Consider the following 16,048-nt stretch of genomic DNA (forward strand, 5'->3'; position numbering starts at 1 on the left):
GCTGAGAGGCAGGTTTGTACTTTTATGCTTCAGATGGGGCACATATTTCCAAATCAGCATAGTCCTCACCTGACTCCTTCCTTCACCTGCTCCCGGCAGGCATTCTAGTTTACCACCCAGGCTTTAGTTGAAATGGGGAACAGCAGAAGGAAGACATGCTTCAGAAATGATTCAGATTTCAGCTCTGCAAGTGGCCAATTTCTTAGGTATACTTTCAGAATTTTATCTACTTCATATTTGAAATACCAGGATATAAAGAATTTCACTGTCATGAGAAAACATAAACATGAGTTAAAAAAAAAAGAACATAAACATGAGTTTTAAAACACAAAGATGATCTTGTTTGGAGGAAGACAATAAAAGAAAGCCTATATTTAAATTTTATTTCATTTTATAGTTTCCAGAAGCCAAACAAAACAAATATGTTCATTATGCTAAATAAATACCTGTTTTTCAAGTTTTTAGGTGAAGTACATGCTAACTAGAAAGCTAATGTCTTCTCTTGGAAGGGGAAAAAAAAAACAGAAATGTCATTTCCTTTTCTAAACCTTCATGAGATGAAAGGAAATCTGTAACACTTCCTTTACTTACAGTAACTTTTTATCCAAAAGCCCAAGAGTCCTGTATAGTAGTGATCTTAGATCAAAAAAGTATATTTTATGTTAGTTTCTCTGCCTCTCCATGCTTTGATTTTTTTCAGGTGGCAGCTGTCTTGAATTTGCTCTTGCATATATTTCTTAACTTAATGCTAAGTGAAATCAGATGAGCAAATAAAATCAAGTCACTGTAAAAAGATCTCAAAGTCTGCACAAGTCCTTAAACCTAGTTGTAGACCCTAACGCAAAGCAAAGAATCTTACTGTACTATACATTTTTATTTTCTTTTATTTACTCGGGTTCATACAGATCTAAATATATGTAATTCCAATGGTAATCAGAATGAAAGCCACTATTTATAAATCTTTTCTTGACAGTATAGTTAAAATAGATTTTTTAAGTCTTACTGACTACAATGTTGTCTGTTTTACCATATAATATTCTTTTAAATATAAATTTCAATTATGTGAACAGAAGGAGTAAATGCTCCATTTGTTCACACAATTGTCACTATTCTCTATTTTGCATTAGTTTTGTGTCTATCACCTAAGCTACCTTGCTGTCCCCAAAAGCATGTGAGTTTCTGATCCTTGAATTATCAATGAATGGACTAATGTAATGTTCGCTACAAGTAAACTAGAGCTGGATCCAGAAAGAGAGCAAAAACTGTTCTATAACCTTTACTTATTTTTTTAAGAAGGCTCCATGCCCAACGTGAGGCTTAAACTCACGACTCTAAGATTGAAAGTCACATGCTCTACCGTCTGAGCCAGCCAGGTGCCCCTGTAATCTTTACTTTAATAAGAAATTCATGGATCTCAAGAAAAAGACTGTGTCAGGTTGTTACTGATACACGCCCATGCTGAGATGATGTTTTAGGAGAAGTTAGAGAGATGGCTTGGAGACAGGTATGTGTCAGAATCACCTAGAGGACCTGTTAAAACACCATGGCTGGACCCCACCCCCAAAGTTTCTGATCGAATAGCCCTGGAGTCCAAGTATGTGCATTCCTAACAGGTTTCCAGGTGATGCTATTTGTCCAGCGACCAAATTTTGAGAACTACTGGAGTAAGAAATACGCAGAGATTTGAAATAGTTTTAAGAGGAAGGAAACTTCTTTATCAAATTTATTTTTCAAGCTACACACACACTTATACCCACATGGACTTTATTTTCTTTACTAAATGGTTAAAATTCCTTCAGATAGAACTTAGTGGGATCAATAACAATAGCAGTGATTACTGGAAAGCAATAAATAAGATTTGGAAGGATGTAGGAAGACAGGTTGGAAAGCTAGTTTGAGGGGGTGGGCTTTATAAATACAGAGTGCACTGACTTGAGAGAAACCAAAAGATAATGTGGTTTTGTAAGCTCATTTGCAAAGATGACTCATACCACACAGGTCTTTGGTTTGGTTGTTAAAAAAACATCTTTATCAATTTGCTAGAAAAGAAGCCAAATCTGTTATGATCTTTTATCAAATAATGGATGGGCCAGACATTTAAAAAAAAAACACAACACATCAAGTAGTCTTGTCAGAAATCAGTTTAATTAACTGCAACATGATTGATGATTACTGAGCCTTTAACTTTTCATTGTTCTTCAAGTCCTTCTACAGATAGTCACCAACACAGGCACCGTTGATCTCAAGGGCAGAGGAATTCCAACAGTCTTTCCAGGGTGGAATATCGAGTTAGACTTCTCGTCACTATTTTCTTGGGCTAAGATGAGTAATCAGAAGGGCACAATGCTTTCACTACCTGGGATAGGGCCTTCTCCTAAAAAAAAAAAGAAATTCCTGTTGATAACTGTTAGGCAAAATGATTCCAGGTAATGAATTTCAAATGCTTCTGCGTAGCTCAATTTCTTAATGTGACATCAAAGAGAAGTCAGATATGATTTGAAAATGTAACACTGCGCTCTGCCCTACACTTGACCCTGGTCTGCTTTCTTCAAGATAATGCATCACAAAGCCTTGCTCTCTGCTTGGACTCTACTTGGCTTCTCTTACCTGACATGCTTACACACCACACCACTTTCCTTCTCAGAAGTTTTCCTTGTCACCCTCTGTAGATAAGTTACTAAGAACAATGAGCTGTTTTTGCTGCTATTGTCTTTAAACCTCTTTGGATTCCTGGGTGGGAGTCATCACTAAAATGTCACTGATTTATTTTTTCTCTTTTCTCTAAATTGAATTTATGTAGATGTGGATTTTAAAAGAAAAGCCTTCTAAAGGATTACTTTATTAAGTTTTTAAATTTTAATTCCAGTATAATTAGCAGAGTTATATTAGTTTCAGGTATACAGTATAGTGATTCCACACTTCCATACATCACCTGGTGCTCATCACAAGTGCCCTCCTTAATCCCATTCACCTGTTTAACCCATTCCCCCCACCCATCTCCCCTCTGGTAACCATCTGTTTGTTCTCTAGAGTTAAGAGTCTGGTTAAGAGTCTGTTTCTTGGTTTATCTCTGTTTTTCCTTTGCTCATTTGTTTTGTTTCTTAAATTCCACATATGAGTGAAATCATATAGTATTTGTCTTTCTCTGACTGACTTATTTTGCTTAGCATCATACTCTCTAGCTCCACCCATGTCATTGCAAATGGCAAGATTTCTTGCTTTTTTATGGCTGAATAATATTCCGTTGTCCTCTTCTTCATCCATTCATCTATCAAAGGACACAGGTTACTTCCATGTCTTGGCTATTGTAAATAATGCTGCAGTAAACACACAAGTGCACGTATCCCTTCGAATTAGTGTTTTGGTATTCTTTGGGTAAATGCCGGTAGTGTGATTGCTGGATCATCTGTTAGTTTTATTTTTAACTTTTTGAGGAAACTCCATACTGTTTTCCAGAGTGGCTGCACCAGTTTCTTTCCTCATTGTTTCAGAGTCCATCTCTTTCACCTCTTTCATTCATTCCTCGGTATTTTATTACTTTTTTGGTGCATAAAGGATTACTTTTGTGGGTGTTCTGCATCATATGTAAGTCCCAGAACTGTGAAGCAAAGTCTCTAAACTTGAAAAATTGTAAATCATCACATTCTAGAGACATGCACCACACAAGCAGACAATCAGACTTTCAGAGCTCCCACATGATCTTCACTGTATATCACCTTCACTGTATACCGCTATCAAGGTCGGTAGGAAAATGAATACATCAAGCTTCAGCCTTAGTGAAGAAGAAGGGGGAGATGGGGAGACGTTCGAGCATCTCACAACAAGCACCGCTGTTCAGTGCTTTAACTACATGAAGATATAGGCTAATGGGATATACAAATATAAGCAATATAAATACATGCCACACCATAAATAAGACCAAGTCATTTACTGTAGTAGGTCAATGCTCTCTCCCTTTCTATCAATCTTAAATACACACACTGTGAGTTGGCATCTGTTACCAGCAGAAAGACTATACAACAGCCCTGGGTCAAGTTCTGCTTGAGCTGGTGACCAGCTGTGAGACTTTGAGCAAATTTGCCTTCATAAATCTCATTTCACACATCTGGATACACCCACCTTTCATGAGAATTAAGTGAAATAAATGTATAAGAAAGCACTTTTACAACCATAATGTGTAAACTATTTTGTAAACACATTGAAATGATTTGAGATTGATACCCGCTAAATTGCTGATAGCGGTTCCCTCTGAGGAAGTGAGCAGAACTGAAGGTAGGTGAAGGGAATCTGAGCTTTTTACTTTCTTCTGTATTGTTTGAGGTTTTCGGGGAGAAGAGGTCATTTATCACAGATGTCTCTTTTAATGATAGTCTTCTTCATGTGTTACTGTTATTAGAACTATGCAAGCATCTAAAAAACCCTTGACATCTAGGAATTACAGGTTTATTTGCAAGCACCCGTGTGATTATTGCTACAGCATGTATAACATGAAAACCCCCAACTCACTCTCTCCATCTGCAGATATAGAGAAAGCTTTAAAGTTCCCTGTCCCTTTGCTTCTTGGAGGAGGCTCACATTGAGCCAAAATTTAAAGTCTAGAAGGAGGCAGTTATATAAATTTAGGTGTTGGGAAAGGGGGTGGAGTATGCTAGGGCCAAGAGTAGTTCTTTTCCAGAACAGAATGTGCAAAGTTGGCTTAGAGCTAGAAATGAAAGTAGGCAGCTCAGATATATCTGGTTAAGGACCTTAAGTTCTATGGTACAAAGATCCCTTTATGTCAAGGGACTGACAACAGAAACCTAAGAACCTGACATTACATAGAAAGGGACTGACCTAATAGAAAACTGAAGGAGATGACAGAGGTCAGGCCATGGGACTTAAATGTGGAGACCAAGAGGCATGAAAATAAAATGTTGCCTAGAAGAAACAAATGTAGTTGTCAAGTCTTTAAATACAGGTTGGAGATTTCCTTCCTCTGAAATTTGGTTCATCTTATAGTATAATTCAAAAAGAATCTTGTAATTTGGTGATCATAAAGTATAGTTGAAAATAATTTGTGATTTGAAATCAGAAGATAGGGGTTCAAGTTTCGGTTGTAGTGGTCACTAGCTTATAATCATGAATGAGTCTCAACATCTCTGTACTCAAGTTTGCTTATCTTCAGCATGGAGTTGATGATAATTTCTACTTCACAGAGCTGTGGAGTGGAATAAATAAGAATGTATGTAAGATATAATGAGGAAAATTGTGATATTAATAATGACCAAAAAATCTCTTACATTACTGAGCCTGTAGTAAGTGCTAGACACTGTGCTAAGAGCTTCACACTCTTGATACATCTCATGAGGCTGTTTGGTGAAAGGTAACATTCAGGCATTCATTCATTTCTTCATTTATTTGCTTGATATACAGCCATTGGACATCCTCCTGTCCTGTCTAGTGAATCCTACACTGTCACACATCCTACGTTGAAAGAGTTTATTACACTTTTCAAGGTGAACATTTTGTAATCCGTATAAATGTCGAATCGCTATGTTGCACACCTGAACCTAATATAATATTATATGACAACTATACAGCAATTTTAAAAAGAGCTTACCTCTTAGTGGGGGATACAAAGGGGAAAAGGCCTCAATTAGGAAGAACAAAGAACCCTATTTGCATGTGCGTGCGTGCGTGCGGGTGCGTGCGTGTGTCTGAAGGTATGGGTAGTCAGATAAACTCTTACCGAGATGGTGATGTCTAAAAACTCTGAATCCTAAAGTAGTGCTCTTTATTTTTTTTTAAAGATTTTATTTGTTTGAGAGAGAGAATGAGAGAAAGTGCACATGAGAGGAGGGAGGGTCAGAGGGAGAAGCAGACTCCCCGCTGAGCGGGGAGCCCGGTGCGGGACTCGATCCCGGGATTCCAGGATCATGACCTGAGCCGAAGGCAGTCGCTCAACCAACTGAGCCACCCAGGCACCCTAAAGTAGTGCTCTTTAAACAGTTGACCAATCCACTGGTTTTAAAATCATTTTGGTGGGTTGAAACCAGTATTTTGTTTTAAATTATCACTGAGCCTACTTATTTGTGTCAGAAGACTCTGAGAATCCAGATATGTTGCTTGAGGGGCAGTGAGATCCAAACAGCTCTCAGCATGTTTGGCATCCTGACGTGAGTCTGCTTGCATAACCCTGAGGAGACCTCTGGGTGAACTCCTCTTTGTTGAAGAAGAAGCCAGGCTTGCGGGACTTGGCACAGTTGATTGTGAGTTCAGGAAGGCAGGTGCCACTTGGGTCTATCTGGCCCTGCCCTGGGTCAATGCCTGGGTCCTAGTGAGCGAGAAGATAGGCTGAAAATAAAAACTAAAAGAACTAGTTAATTAAGCTCGGAGGCATGTTGTAACATAGGCGGCCTTGCTTTAGAGCTCCACAAACAGCACTTAACCCACAGACCAGCATATACAGGTCCGGTGAGGGCTGCCATGGGAGAGATTGGGCATGTGGGGAGCCCATAGTGCCTGCAAGAGACTGCTGGGTTCTGCAGAGGAGAAGTGGTGACTAGAGCAGCAGACATATGCATAAACCCATGTGAGACCCTCCTCGTGTCCTCACCGGGAGGGTGCAAGAGCCAAGGAAGTTGGAATTACTGATGGCAAGGTGATCTCATTACTCTGCACAGGCTACTGAGACCAGAAAGTGCTGATTACATACAGCAGGGGAATAGGAAGCAAGGGAGAGAGAATATCAAATAAAAAGACAAGAGCAGAAAGCAAAGGGAAAAACAAAATCAGATGAATCTGACCAGATGCTTGAGGAGGTGATCGTACTCTGATTCCAAAGCAATCTCTCCACCTATTGTCAACAAGCTCCAAAGCAAGTTTCTAGCTTTAGCAAGATAAATAAAGACTATGCCCAAAGTCTATAACATCCTGATGAGATCACCATGTGTATTAGACGGAGGCATTGCATTTTCTAAATCTGAACGCATCCTATCTTGAGTAGACCTTCACATGATAGAGATGGGAGAAAACAAATAAGGTGCCAGTTGAGAGGCCTTGAGTGCATCAATATGCAAACCACTTAAAAGTCTGTTTCCATTTACTCTCCACTTCTGGACCAGTTTTACAGAGCAGGTAACCTACAAGTCAAAACGATTTCTCCATGACCCTGTTTCATTCAGCATCAAGATTCTAATCAATATCCTATTTCCTTTAACATTCATGGGCATAAGCTCTAAAAATAACTGTTATCAGATATATATTTGTGTCATTTGGAATTGTGAATTTATAAGGCCATGTATGCCCAGCCCAAGGAAATTACTGAAAATGGCCTTAAATCTCAGATAACGGCCAGACTCTAAAGCCCTGGAATATTTCTGTCCTTCTCAAAAAAGCCATCACTTTGTACCCACTTATGATTCGTTCAGATGATTTATAAGAAATTGCATACCCATCTCACTTTGCAAAACAAGAAATCACTTTCAAAGAAGAATGGAACAAAGGTAAAACATTCAGCTATCTCATTTTCTGGGAAATTACCAACTCAAAATATTATTCTTCTGCTTTTGGTGTTCTTTTCTTTCCTCTAAAGGAATCTTAGGCTAATGTATATTTATGTTTTAAGTGGATCTACTCTGCTTGTCCAAAAAAGAAGAGAAAAGAAAGAAAAAGGGGAAGGGGATGTCTGAGAAACTGCAATTGGCAAAAATGAAGGATAGTAAATAAAACAAATACGAAATAAATATAATAAATAGTGAAACTAGGAAATAATTTCCTCAGGAAAAAGGAGAGATTAAGGTCTATTTTATTACAAGATCGATAGATGGGTATTACTTCAAAACGTTATATCTGTGCAACAGGGATCTCTCCTCCAGGATTTATCCTTGGAATATTCTCAGCTCTACCAGGCTTGGTAGAGGAGTTTGCTCAGACATTTTAAAACTCCATGGAATTTATCACTTTTCCCAGACACAGAGGGTAATAACAGCTTTCTTTAAAGGTTTTTATATTTTATGTCCTAATAGGTATTAGGAAAGCAGTATTTCTCAGCTTTGACATCAGTATAGGTCTTGGGGCCAAGGGGAGGCATAGAGTGTGGGTGCAGTGATTGATGTAAGGCTGAGCATTCGTGCCATCAACAGTGTTAAGGAACACTTAACTCACTATGCTCTTCTCATATAATTATATCTGTACTATGATACACTGTAAACTGAAGACTTTGGAAATTTAAAAACATTTAAGATTCCATGCCTTGTAAAATTTATATGCAATCACCTACTTGAACCTATTATAGATCACTAGTAACTTTTTTGAGAATTCTAATCCAGCTTAAATTGCTTCAATAACATCTTTAAAGTTCAAACTTAGAACATCAACACTGTGTATTCATGAATATTGTAGGGGGGAGATAATTACCCATTTGATGCATATTTATTAGTTGTCTATTTTGAACTATAGTCTGTAAGTCAGAAAGATAAGAAATGGATTTACCCATAAAGAACTTAAATTTAATACCGGAAATAAAATTCGCATATATGAAAATATTAGTGGAAAAATAATACGTCTCATTATAATTCATGTAATTAAAGAGTATAATGTAATATTATATAATAAAGTGCTAATTTTTTGCTGCAACAATAAACAGAAAACTTACCAATATAAGCTATCATAGATCAGTGTCTATAGGTTATCAGGGAGTAATGCCTACATACACATGTATGTTATAGGTGTGTTTTCCAAACTTCCGTGATAATACAAATCACCTGGAGAATTGATTTTTTTAATAGGCCTTCTCCAGACCTACCAAAATGAGCTCTTAGAGAAGAAGCTTAAAGGAACAAGACAGAGGATCATAGGGGAAGGGAGGGAAAAATGAAACAAGAGGAAACCAGAGAGGGAGACAAACCATAAGAGACTCTTAACCTCAGGAAACAAACTGAGGGTTGTTGGAGTGGAGGGGGGGTGGGGGTGGGAGGGATGGGGAGGCTGGATAATGGACATTGGGGAGGGTATGTGCTATGGTGAGCGCTGTGAATTGTGTAAGACTGATGAATTATAGACCTGTACCTCTGAAACAAATAATACATTATATGTTAATAAAAAAAAAAAGAATCTGTATTTTTAACAAATGACTCCATCGACTCAGATCAGGCAGCTTTAGAAAACACTGCAGTCCTCACAACAATCCCATGAGAATATCATTATCCCTCTTTATAGTTGAGAAAACTAAGGTTAGAGAGATTAATTAACTATTCAAAGGACTCCCAAGTTAGAATAAAACAATCTGACTTCCAAAACTTTTGTTCTCTTTACTGCACTAAGCTTTCTTTGTTCTCTGAGAAAGTGATCAGGTTGGATGTGGAAACATGGAAATAAAATACTTATTATAGAAAAATTCATTTAAATTGCTGCTTGAAAACATTACCTTCTATGTTAAAGTGCTGGAGAAAAGAATGTGGAGCCCTTGAAAATAAAGTTCATATTGATCTAGCCCCTCCATTTTACACAAAGACAGCATGCCTCACTCTGTACCTGGCTTTTTTCACTTAACACTCTGACCTGGAGATGACATCACATCAGTATATAGAGACCCCCTTTATTCCTTTTCACAGCGGCCCAAGTAGCACATTACGTAGGGGGAACTCAGTTTATTCAGTCAGTTTCCTGTTAATGGGCACTTGGCTTGTTTCCAGGCTTTTGCTATAATACATTATGCCTTAATGAATAAGGCTGTGCATGGGCCGTTTTGCACTTTTACCGGTGTGTATCTGTGGAAATGGCAATATTCTGAGAAGAGGGTTAGCTGGGTCAGAAGTTAAATACATACTTAATTCTGACAGATAACTGACTGTCAAACACCCCCGAAGACGCTGCACCATTTTTAATTTCTAAAGACAGTGTATGAGCATGCTTTATTCCCCACAGCCTTACCAACATATATCTTATCAAACGTCTTTCTTTTTCCCCAGCTGAGAGGTGAGCAATTGTTCTCCAGCGCAGCTTTAGTTACGGTTCTTTTATTATGAGCAAGAGGTGGAGGGCAAGTTTATATTTACATCTTATTTTCTGTGAACTATCTCTTCTTATCTCTAGCTAGTTTTTTTCTATAGTTTTCTTTTGCAGGGGGGGATAGCCTAAAAAAGTTTTAATGTAATTTAATTTACCAAACTTCTCCCTATTGGTTATGCATTTTTAGTCATACATTGGAACTTTTTCCTACCCCCAGGTTTCTTATAGTTTTTATTTGTAGATGGAATCTTTAAAAGTTCTGGAAGAGATTCTTATGCACACCAAAATACCAGTTTACAAATCCAAGTTTATAAAATGATGTCAAACATTGCAGTTATTTACATGAGAAACGTTTAATTATCTGTCATGTTGGTGCTTTTCTTAATTCTTCTAAATGATGTCACTCTGAAGTCTTCTTGTCTGCATGATAAAACGTTCCGTTAGTAAAACAGAAAAGATTATTTCTGGAGTAATGTAGGGTCTTTCTGAATAAACATATTCAATTATTGAAAACTTTACCTTTCTAAGAGAAGACAACATAAACCATTACGATACAGCCCACAATCCAGCCAATCAAGAGAAGAATAGGGACCAGAAGGCGGGATGATGTAGACTCTGCTTAAAAATAAAAGAAAGCACATTAGGTAGGTCATTTTGGCATCGTATCTTCTGAATCAAGAGAATAAAAGGAATCTGATAAGAGGAAAAAAATACACTCTTGCGTCATTCTGAGACGTGATTGTTATCTTCTGTTCTACAAAGGGTACATGGGAATCAGCTGGCTATTTGAAACAGAAGACCTGTGTTCAAACCATAGGTCCTCGTTTTACAGTTATGTGACCTTGAGCCATGCTGAGCTTGGACTTGCCTATTTGTAGAGATAATGAAACTTGTGATATCTACCTCCCTGAGTTGTGGTGAGGATCACGTATTATTGTGTTTGTGTGTGCTTAGTGTATGCAAAACACATTCCTGCATTTGTTCAACAACACAGACAGCAGCTGTCTACACAGAAACAATCGAAAATGACTCTTGAGGCAATTCCTCCTAAACTAAATAATCATAACATAGGGAAAGGTGTTGAAAATTGTTCTTAGTCTTGATAGCTGACTTTAATCATCAGTATCATAGGAAAAGAAAAGCATATACCTTATATGATCATTCTCAACTAGAGAAAAGATTCTTTTTTGTTAACATGTTCAATAGAGCAACTAACCCTGATCCCAACACACATAGAAGACATGAGGACAACAATCCCTCCTGTGTCTTCTATTTGTACCTTTATCTGAAAAAAAGCAATTTATGAAATTATCATTTTTTTAATATTCATTGCACACACACACATCACACAAAAAAAGTAAAGAAGAGCACAGATAGACATCATATAGAATTAATGTCTCCATGTTAAGGACTCAGATATATTCTTAATTGAAAAGCACAATTAAGTTGTATGCCATCAGCTGACCAAGAGAATGCATATTCTTAGCAATTGCGTGCCTATTACAATGTTCATCACTTTAAAATGGAAAGTTTTTTTTAAGTGCTATTAAAACAAAACCATCAGGAAAAGAGACACCTCTAAAATTAGGAGGCACTCTTACAAAAGCAAATTTTGGGCAGTTAAAATGAATTTTAATAGTTTAAATCTATGCTTCCAAAATGGTGGAATCTCTCTTAACTCTTGCAAATTCAACCGGTTTTCCTTGCTTCTCCGTCTCGCTGTGACCTTGAACAAAGCATTAACCACTAAATGGAAAAATCTCTCTCTACCTGCCATGTGGTATTGCTCTAAGGATAAAATGAACATTATGATATGCTCTTTACTCGCATTTGGATGAAAGACTTTTTATGGATTAAGGTGTGATTATAATGGAAGTATGTAGCAGTAATTTTTTAAACTGTTCATATGTATGATTTAGTGTTTTTCCCAATTTCAAAGAACTTAAAAATTAATACCAACATTTTAATGGAGCATTTGTAAATGTCTTATACATGCATATTTTAATACAATTCTAAAATTTACACATAATAAAGCCCTAAAAGTATATATCTTGTTATTTATTACTCTTTGTAACACAATACAAATGTCTGTGCATTTTTTTCTTTTTTTCTTTTTTTTTTTTTTTTAGAGAGAGGGAGAGCGGGGAGGGGGCAGAGGGAGAGGGAGAGAAAGAATCCTAAGCAGGGTCCAAGCCCAGTACTGAATGGATCTAGGGCTCAAGTAGAGGCTCCACAGGGCGCTCCACCTGGGGGTCCACCCGGAGTTCAATCTCACAACCCTGAGATCATGACCTGAGTGGACACCAAGAGTCTGATGCTTAACAGACTGAGCCACCCAGGTGCCCCAATTGACCGTGCATTTTAACACACAAAGTATACGTGCATTTGTGTTCTTTTAACACGAATATTTTAAGTTTTATCATAATCTGTAGCATCATTTTGAAATAGGAATATATGGGGCCCCTGAGTGGTTCAATTGGCTAAGTGTCCAAATCTTGGTGTCTGCTCAGGTCAGGATCTCAGGGTTGTGAGATTGAGCCCTACTTTGGGCTCCACGCCCAGTGTGGAGTCTGCTTGAGAGTCTTTCCCCTCCCTCTCGTGGCCCCTCTATTCCTCCCCCTGCTTTCTCTCTCTCTCTCTCAAAGAAATAAATAAAATCTTAAAAAAAGAAACAGGAACATATAAGAACACAACATACTTTGCATAGGTCACTTTACATTACAGTGCAAACAAGCACAAAACCTCTTTTTAAATATGAAGAGTTATTTCAAAATGCTTCTCTCCGTTCAATCCTGAGCATGCCCAGATGGTTATACCTGGAAGTATCCTTAAGGGCACTGTGTTCTGAAACAAAACTGTCTGTGTTCAGAGCCTGGAACCACCACTTTCTAGAATGTGATCACAGACAAGTGACTATACTTAGCTATGCCTCAGTTTCCTTATCTGTAAAACGGAAATGATGATAATACTGTATATCTCCTGGGATTATTGTCTAAGTTAAAAGCAACAGTTCCTGGAGGTATTTAAAAAGTGTTTCTTGGATACAATATATATTCAGCTCCTTTTGTCATATTAGACTCAAATCATTTTTCTTAAATATAATACACATTTTAAAAGCAGAAAAAAAGAAATTCAGATATGAAGCATATTAGGGATGACTAACCCCTTTTTATTTATTTCATCTTAGAGGCAGAAAACAGGTCCAGAGAGGTAGAGGGACTTCCCCTAACTCACATGGCTGTTTAGTAGCAGACCTGACAAAGAAATCAGATGTCCTTCATTCTGGTCCAGCACACCACAATACCTCCAGTGTAGGATAACCCTGGAGGATAATGGACTTCTAACTCATATTTTGAAAAAAACACGAACAAATTAAGCTTTTTTGTTTGGTCCTTTTAAAAGCATATATAACATACAGACATGGTCCATAAATTGTGTATCCGATGCATTTTTTTGTAGCCGTGCTAACTTACATGGTTAATGCCCCATTGGCAGTGATACCACACTCTTCAGAATAACTGAGAAATACAAAATACTGAGGAATGTAAAATAAACCAGGGAGCTTGGACCTTTGTTTTGCCAAGAGGGTCTGATGCCTTAAATCTTACCTTTTTCAGCCATTCTTCCTGTTGCTGGGTGGGTTGGTCAGGGCCACGCTCACCTCTTTGTTGGTGTCATCCAGCGTCTCTTTGAACTTTAAATAGAGAGATATCTGAAGAGTGTGGCAGCTGCCCCTCTCCTGACTGCCAGTTGTCTGCAGAGTGATGTAAGATGTTGGAGAACAGCGCTCCTCTGGCTCTTCTTTATCCTCTTATTATGGGAGAAACTAGGGGCTACGTGTGCTAAACAATGCAATAAGCTGAGCTATCCTGAACCAGAGATGGGGAGATTTTTAATTCAGCCAATGCCTGCAGACGGCATGGAGAAAATGTTTAAGGAAGGGGGTGTACAGAAAAAAAATGGCATTGCAATTAGACAAGTTCTATCAAAGAGGGAGGGTGATCTATTGGGGGAAAAACACTCTGGAGTTGGAGAGACCTGGCTTCAAATTCCAACTCTATTTCTGTAATGAAGGCCAAGTTGCTTAACCCGGGCATCAGCCTCTTTAATTTTAAAATGAGGATAGTGCCCAGTAGAGGTGTCATAAAGATGAAATGAAAAAGCTGCGTGAAATACAGATGTTTATACATTATAGAATGCAGAAGATAAAATAAATTAAGTGGTGCCCCTTGCTCTGACCCATTCCAAAAACAGAACAATTTAATACAAATGTACTAGAAACTAAAACAATAAAAGGCTGGGGTATTGCCTAGAGTTTTCAGAGAGCAGTCATAAGCTTGTTTTTATTAGCAATGTATGAAAATAGGACTTTCCTTTTTTCAAAGTCCAACCTGATTTATATAACATGACCTAGACTGTGCTCTAGATTCTCACTGAAATAACTTTAATTTTTGGGTCTGGATGGAAAAGTTTTGCAAAATGACCCTGTGACCAACTGCCCAAGAAGTCCACCACGAGATGAAGGGTGTCCTCCTCAAAAAGACAAGACTTGCCTGATCAAATCCATCTCCACAGAGCTCCAAGAGGGATGTTTCCCGGCAAATGACCACATCTCATCCACTGATCAGAATCCACTAATCGTTCTCCATCTCCTAGAAAATAAAAATCTGAACTCCTCATTAAGGTACCTAAAACACCTCATCTTCCTACTTTCCCATTTGCAGTGATGCCTCAGCCACATATCCCTTGTGGTATATGAATTCAGGATGCTACTACCCACATAGGCAAGGAGAACAGTTGATTTTCTACCTCAAGTCATATACCTATAAATTAGACTGTGCAGCCAATAATCTGGTAAGTTTATTGCATGATTACACACTATGTTCATGTTATGTCATTTACTTTTTAAAAATATTTATTTGAGAGAGAGAGTGCAAATGCACGCACAAGCAGGGGGAGCGTCAGGCAGAGGGAGAGGGAGCCAGGACCCTGGGATAATGACCTGAACCGAAGGCAGACACATAACCGACTGGGCCACCCAGGTGCCCCTGTTATGTCATTTAAACCAAGTTGCCATCTCTCTCTTTTTCTATATACAATTTAATATTTTTTAAAAATGCCTGGCTCTATCAGATAAGAAGAGAGACTATGTTCTATGTAACAAAATCTCTGCTGAAGTCCCGTATTTTTTTCCAATACTAAATAATTATACATTTAAAAAAGGTTAATTGGGGCAAGATAAACAGAGTGAAGAAAAATGGTGATTGATTGATCTCACTTAAACACTGATTTTTTTAACTAAATAGATTCAAATGAATACCCTATCTTAAGATACACACACAAAAAAGATATTAAGAAGTAGTGAGTTACCCTCCAAAGAACAAATATATATCTACACTAGTGTAAAATAATTTGCCCAGAGTGGCTGAAAATAGAATGTATGAAAATGTTTCTACATTACAATTATCTTAAGCTTTCTTTTTTGACATAAAATTGACTATTAACATTATTGTTACCAATTTGAATTTTGAGGAGGAATTACTTTATAACTCATTTCTTTTCTTTGTTTTCTACAGAAAGTGAGAGAGAGAAAGGAAAAAAAAGAAGAAAACCTAATTCAATGAACATGAATTGCCCAGATCTCAGGAAAGGGTTCAATCTAGAATCTCATCTCTTTGATGTCCCTTTAGTAAACTAAAAACAAAAACAAAACAAAACAAAAAAACTATAATACTTATTCAGGAAAAATGTCTTATTCATTAATAGACTGAATTCACTTATTCACTTTGAACTCACAAATGCAAGGGCCTATATTTGAACATTTTCCAATCTTCCTCTTAGGGCATACCATTTAGGAACATTTTATACTTCTACTTTGCATACTTTCTTCAAGAGTTAGTTCTCAAATTCCTTATTACCAAAGTGACATTAGATTCTTCTAGGATACTTAGGCTAAAAAAGGCAAATATTTGGCTCTTTATTCAAGATCGATCAGAATTCTTCATTTTTCTCATGTTTTTTTAACTGTTACTGTTTGAAATTATAGTAGATAAATCTG

The 16,048-nt window shown here is 37.5% G+C and overlaps 1 protein-coding gene across 4 annotated transcripts; it reads right to left on the bottom strand.

Annotated features, from left to right (window-relative positions):
- Positions 1-2,138: 2,138 nt before the first annotated feature.
- On the bottom strand, positions 2,139-13,752 carry STRIT1 (small transmembrane regulator of ion transport 1). 4 transcript variants are annotated; one of them, XR_004819577.1, is made up of 4 exons: positions 13,599-13,752; positions 10,510-10,608; positions 10,333-10,410; positions 2,139-2,374 (listed from the first exon to the last, which is right to left on the bottom strand). XR_004819577.1 is itself a non-coding variant. In XM_027587189.1 (3 exons), exons 1-2 carry the CDS (start codon positions 13,609-13,611, stop codon positions 10,514-10,516), a joined length of 108 nt encoding a protein of 35 aa, XP_027442990.1. In that variant the 5' UTR covers positions 13,612-13,752; the 3' UTR covers positions 2,139-2,374; positions 10,510-10,513. The 4 variants fall into 4 exon arrangements, 2 of the variants coding, with proteins under 2 accessions (XP_027442990.1, XP_027442989.1); XM_027587189.1 differs by lacking the exon at positions 10,333-10,410; XM_027587188.1 differs by lacking the exon at positions 2,139-2,374 and having other exon boundaries at positions 10,279-10,410.
- Between the last annotated feature and the right edge of the window lie 2,296 nt (positions 13,753-16,048).

Source organism: Zalophus californianus, chromosome 1 (genome assembly GCF_009762305.2).
Source record: "Zalophus californianus isolate mZalCal1 chromosome 1, mZalCal1.pri.v2, whole genome shotgun sequence".
Lineage (NCBI taxonomy): Eukaryota > Metazoa > Chordata > Mammalia > Carnivora > Otariidae > Zalophus > Zalophus californianus.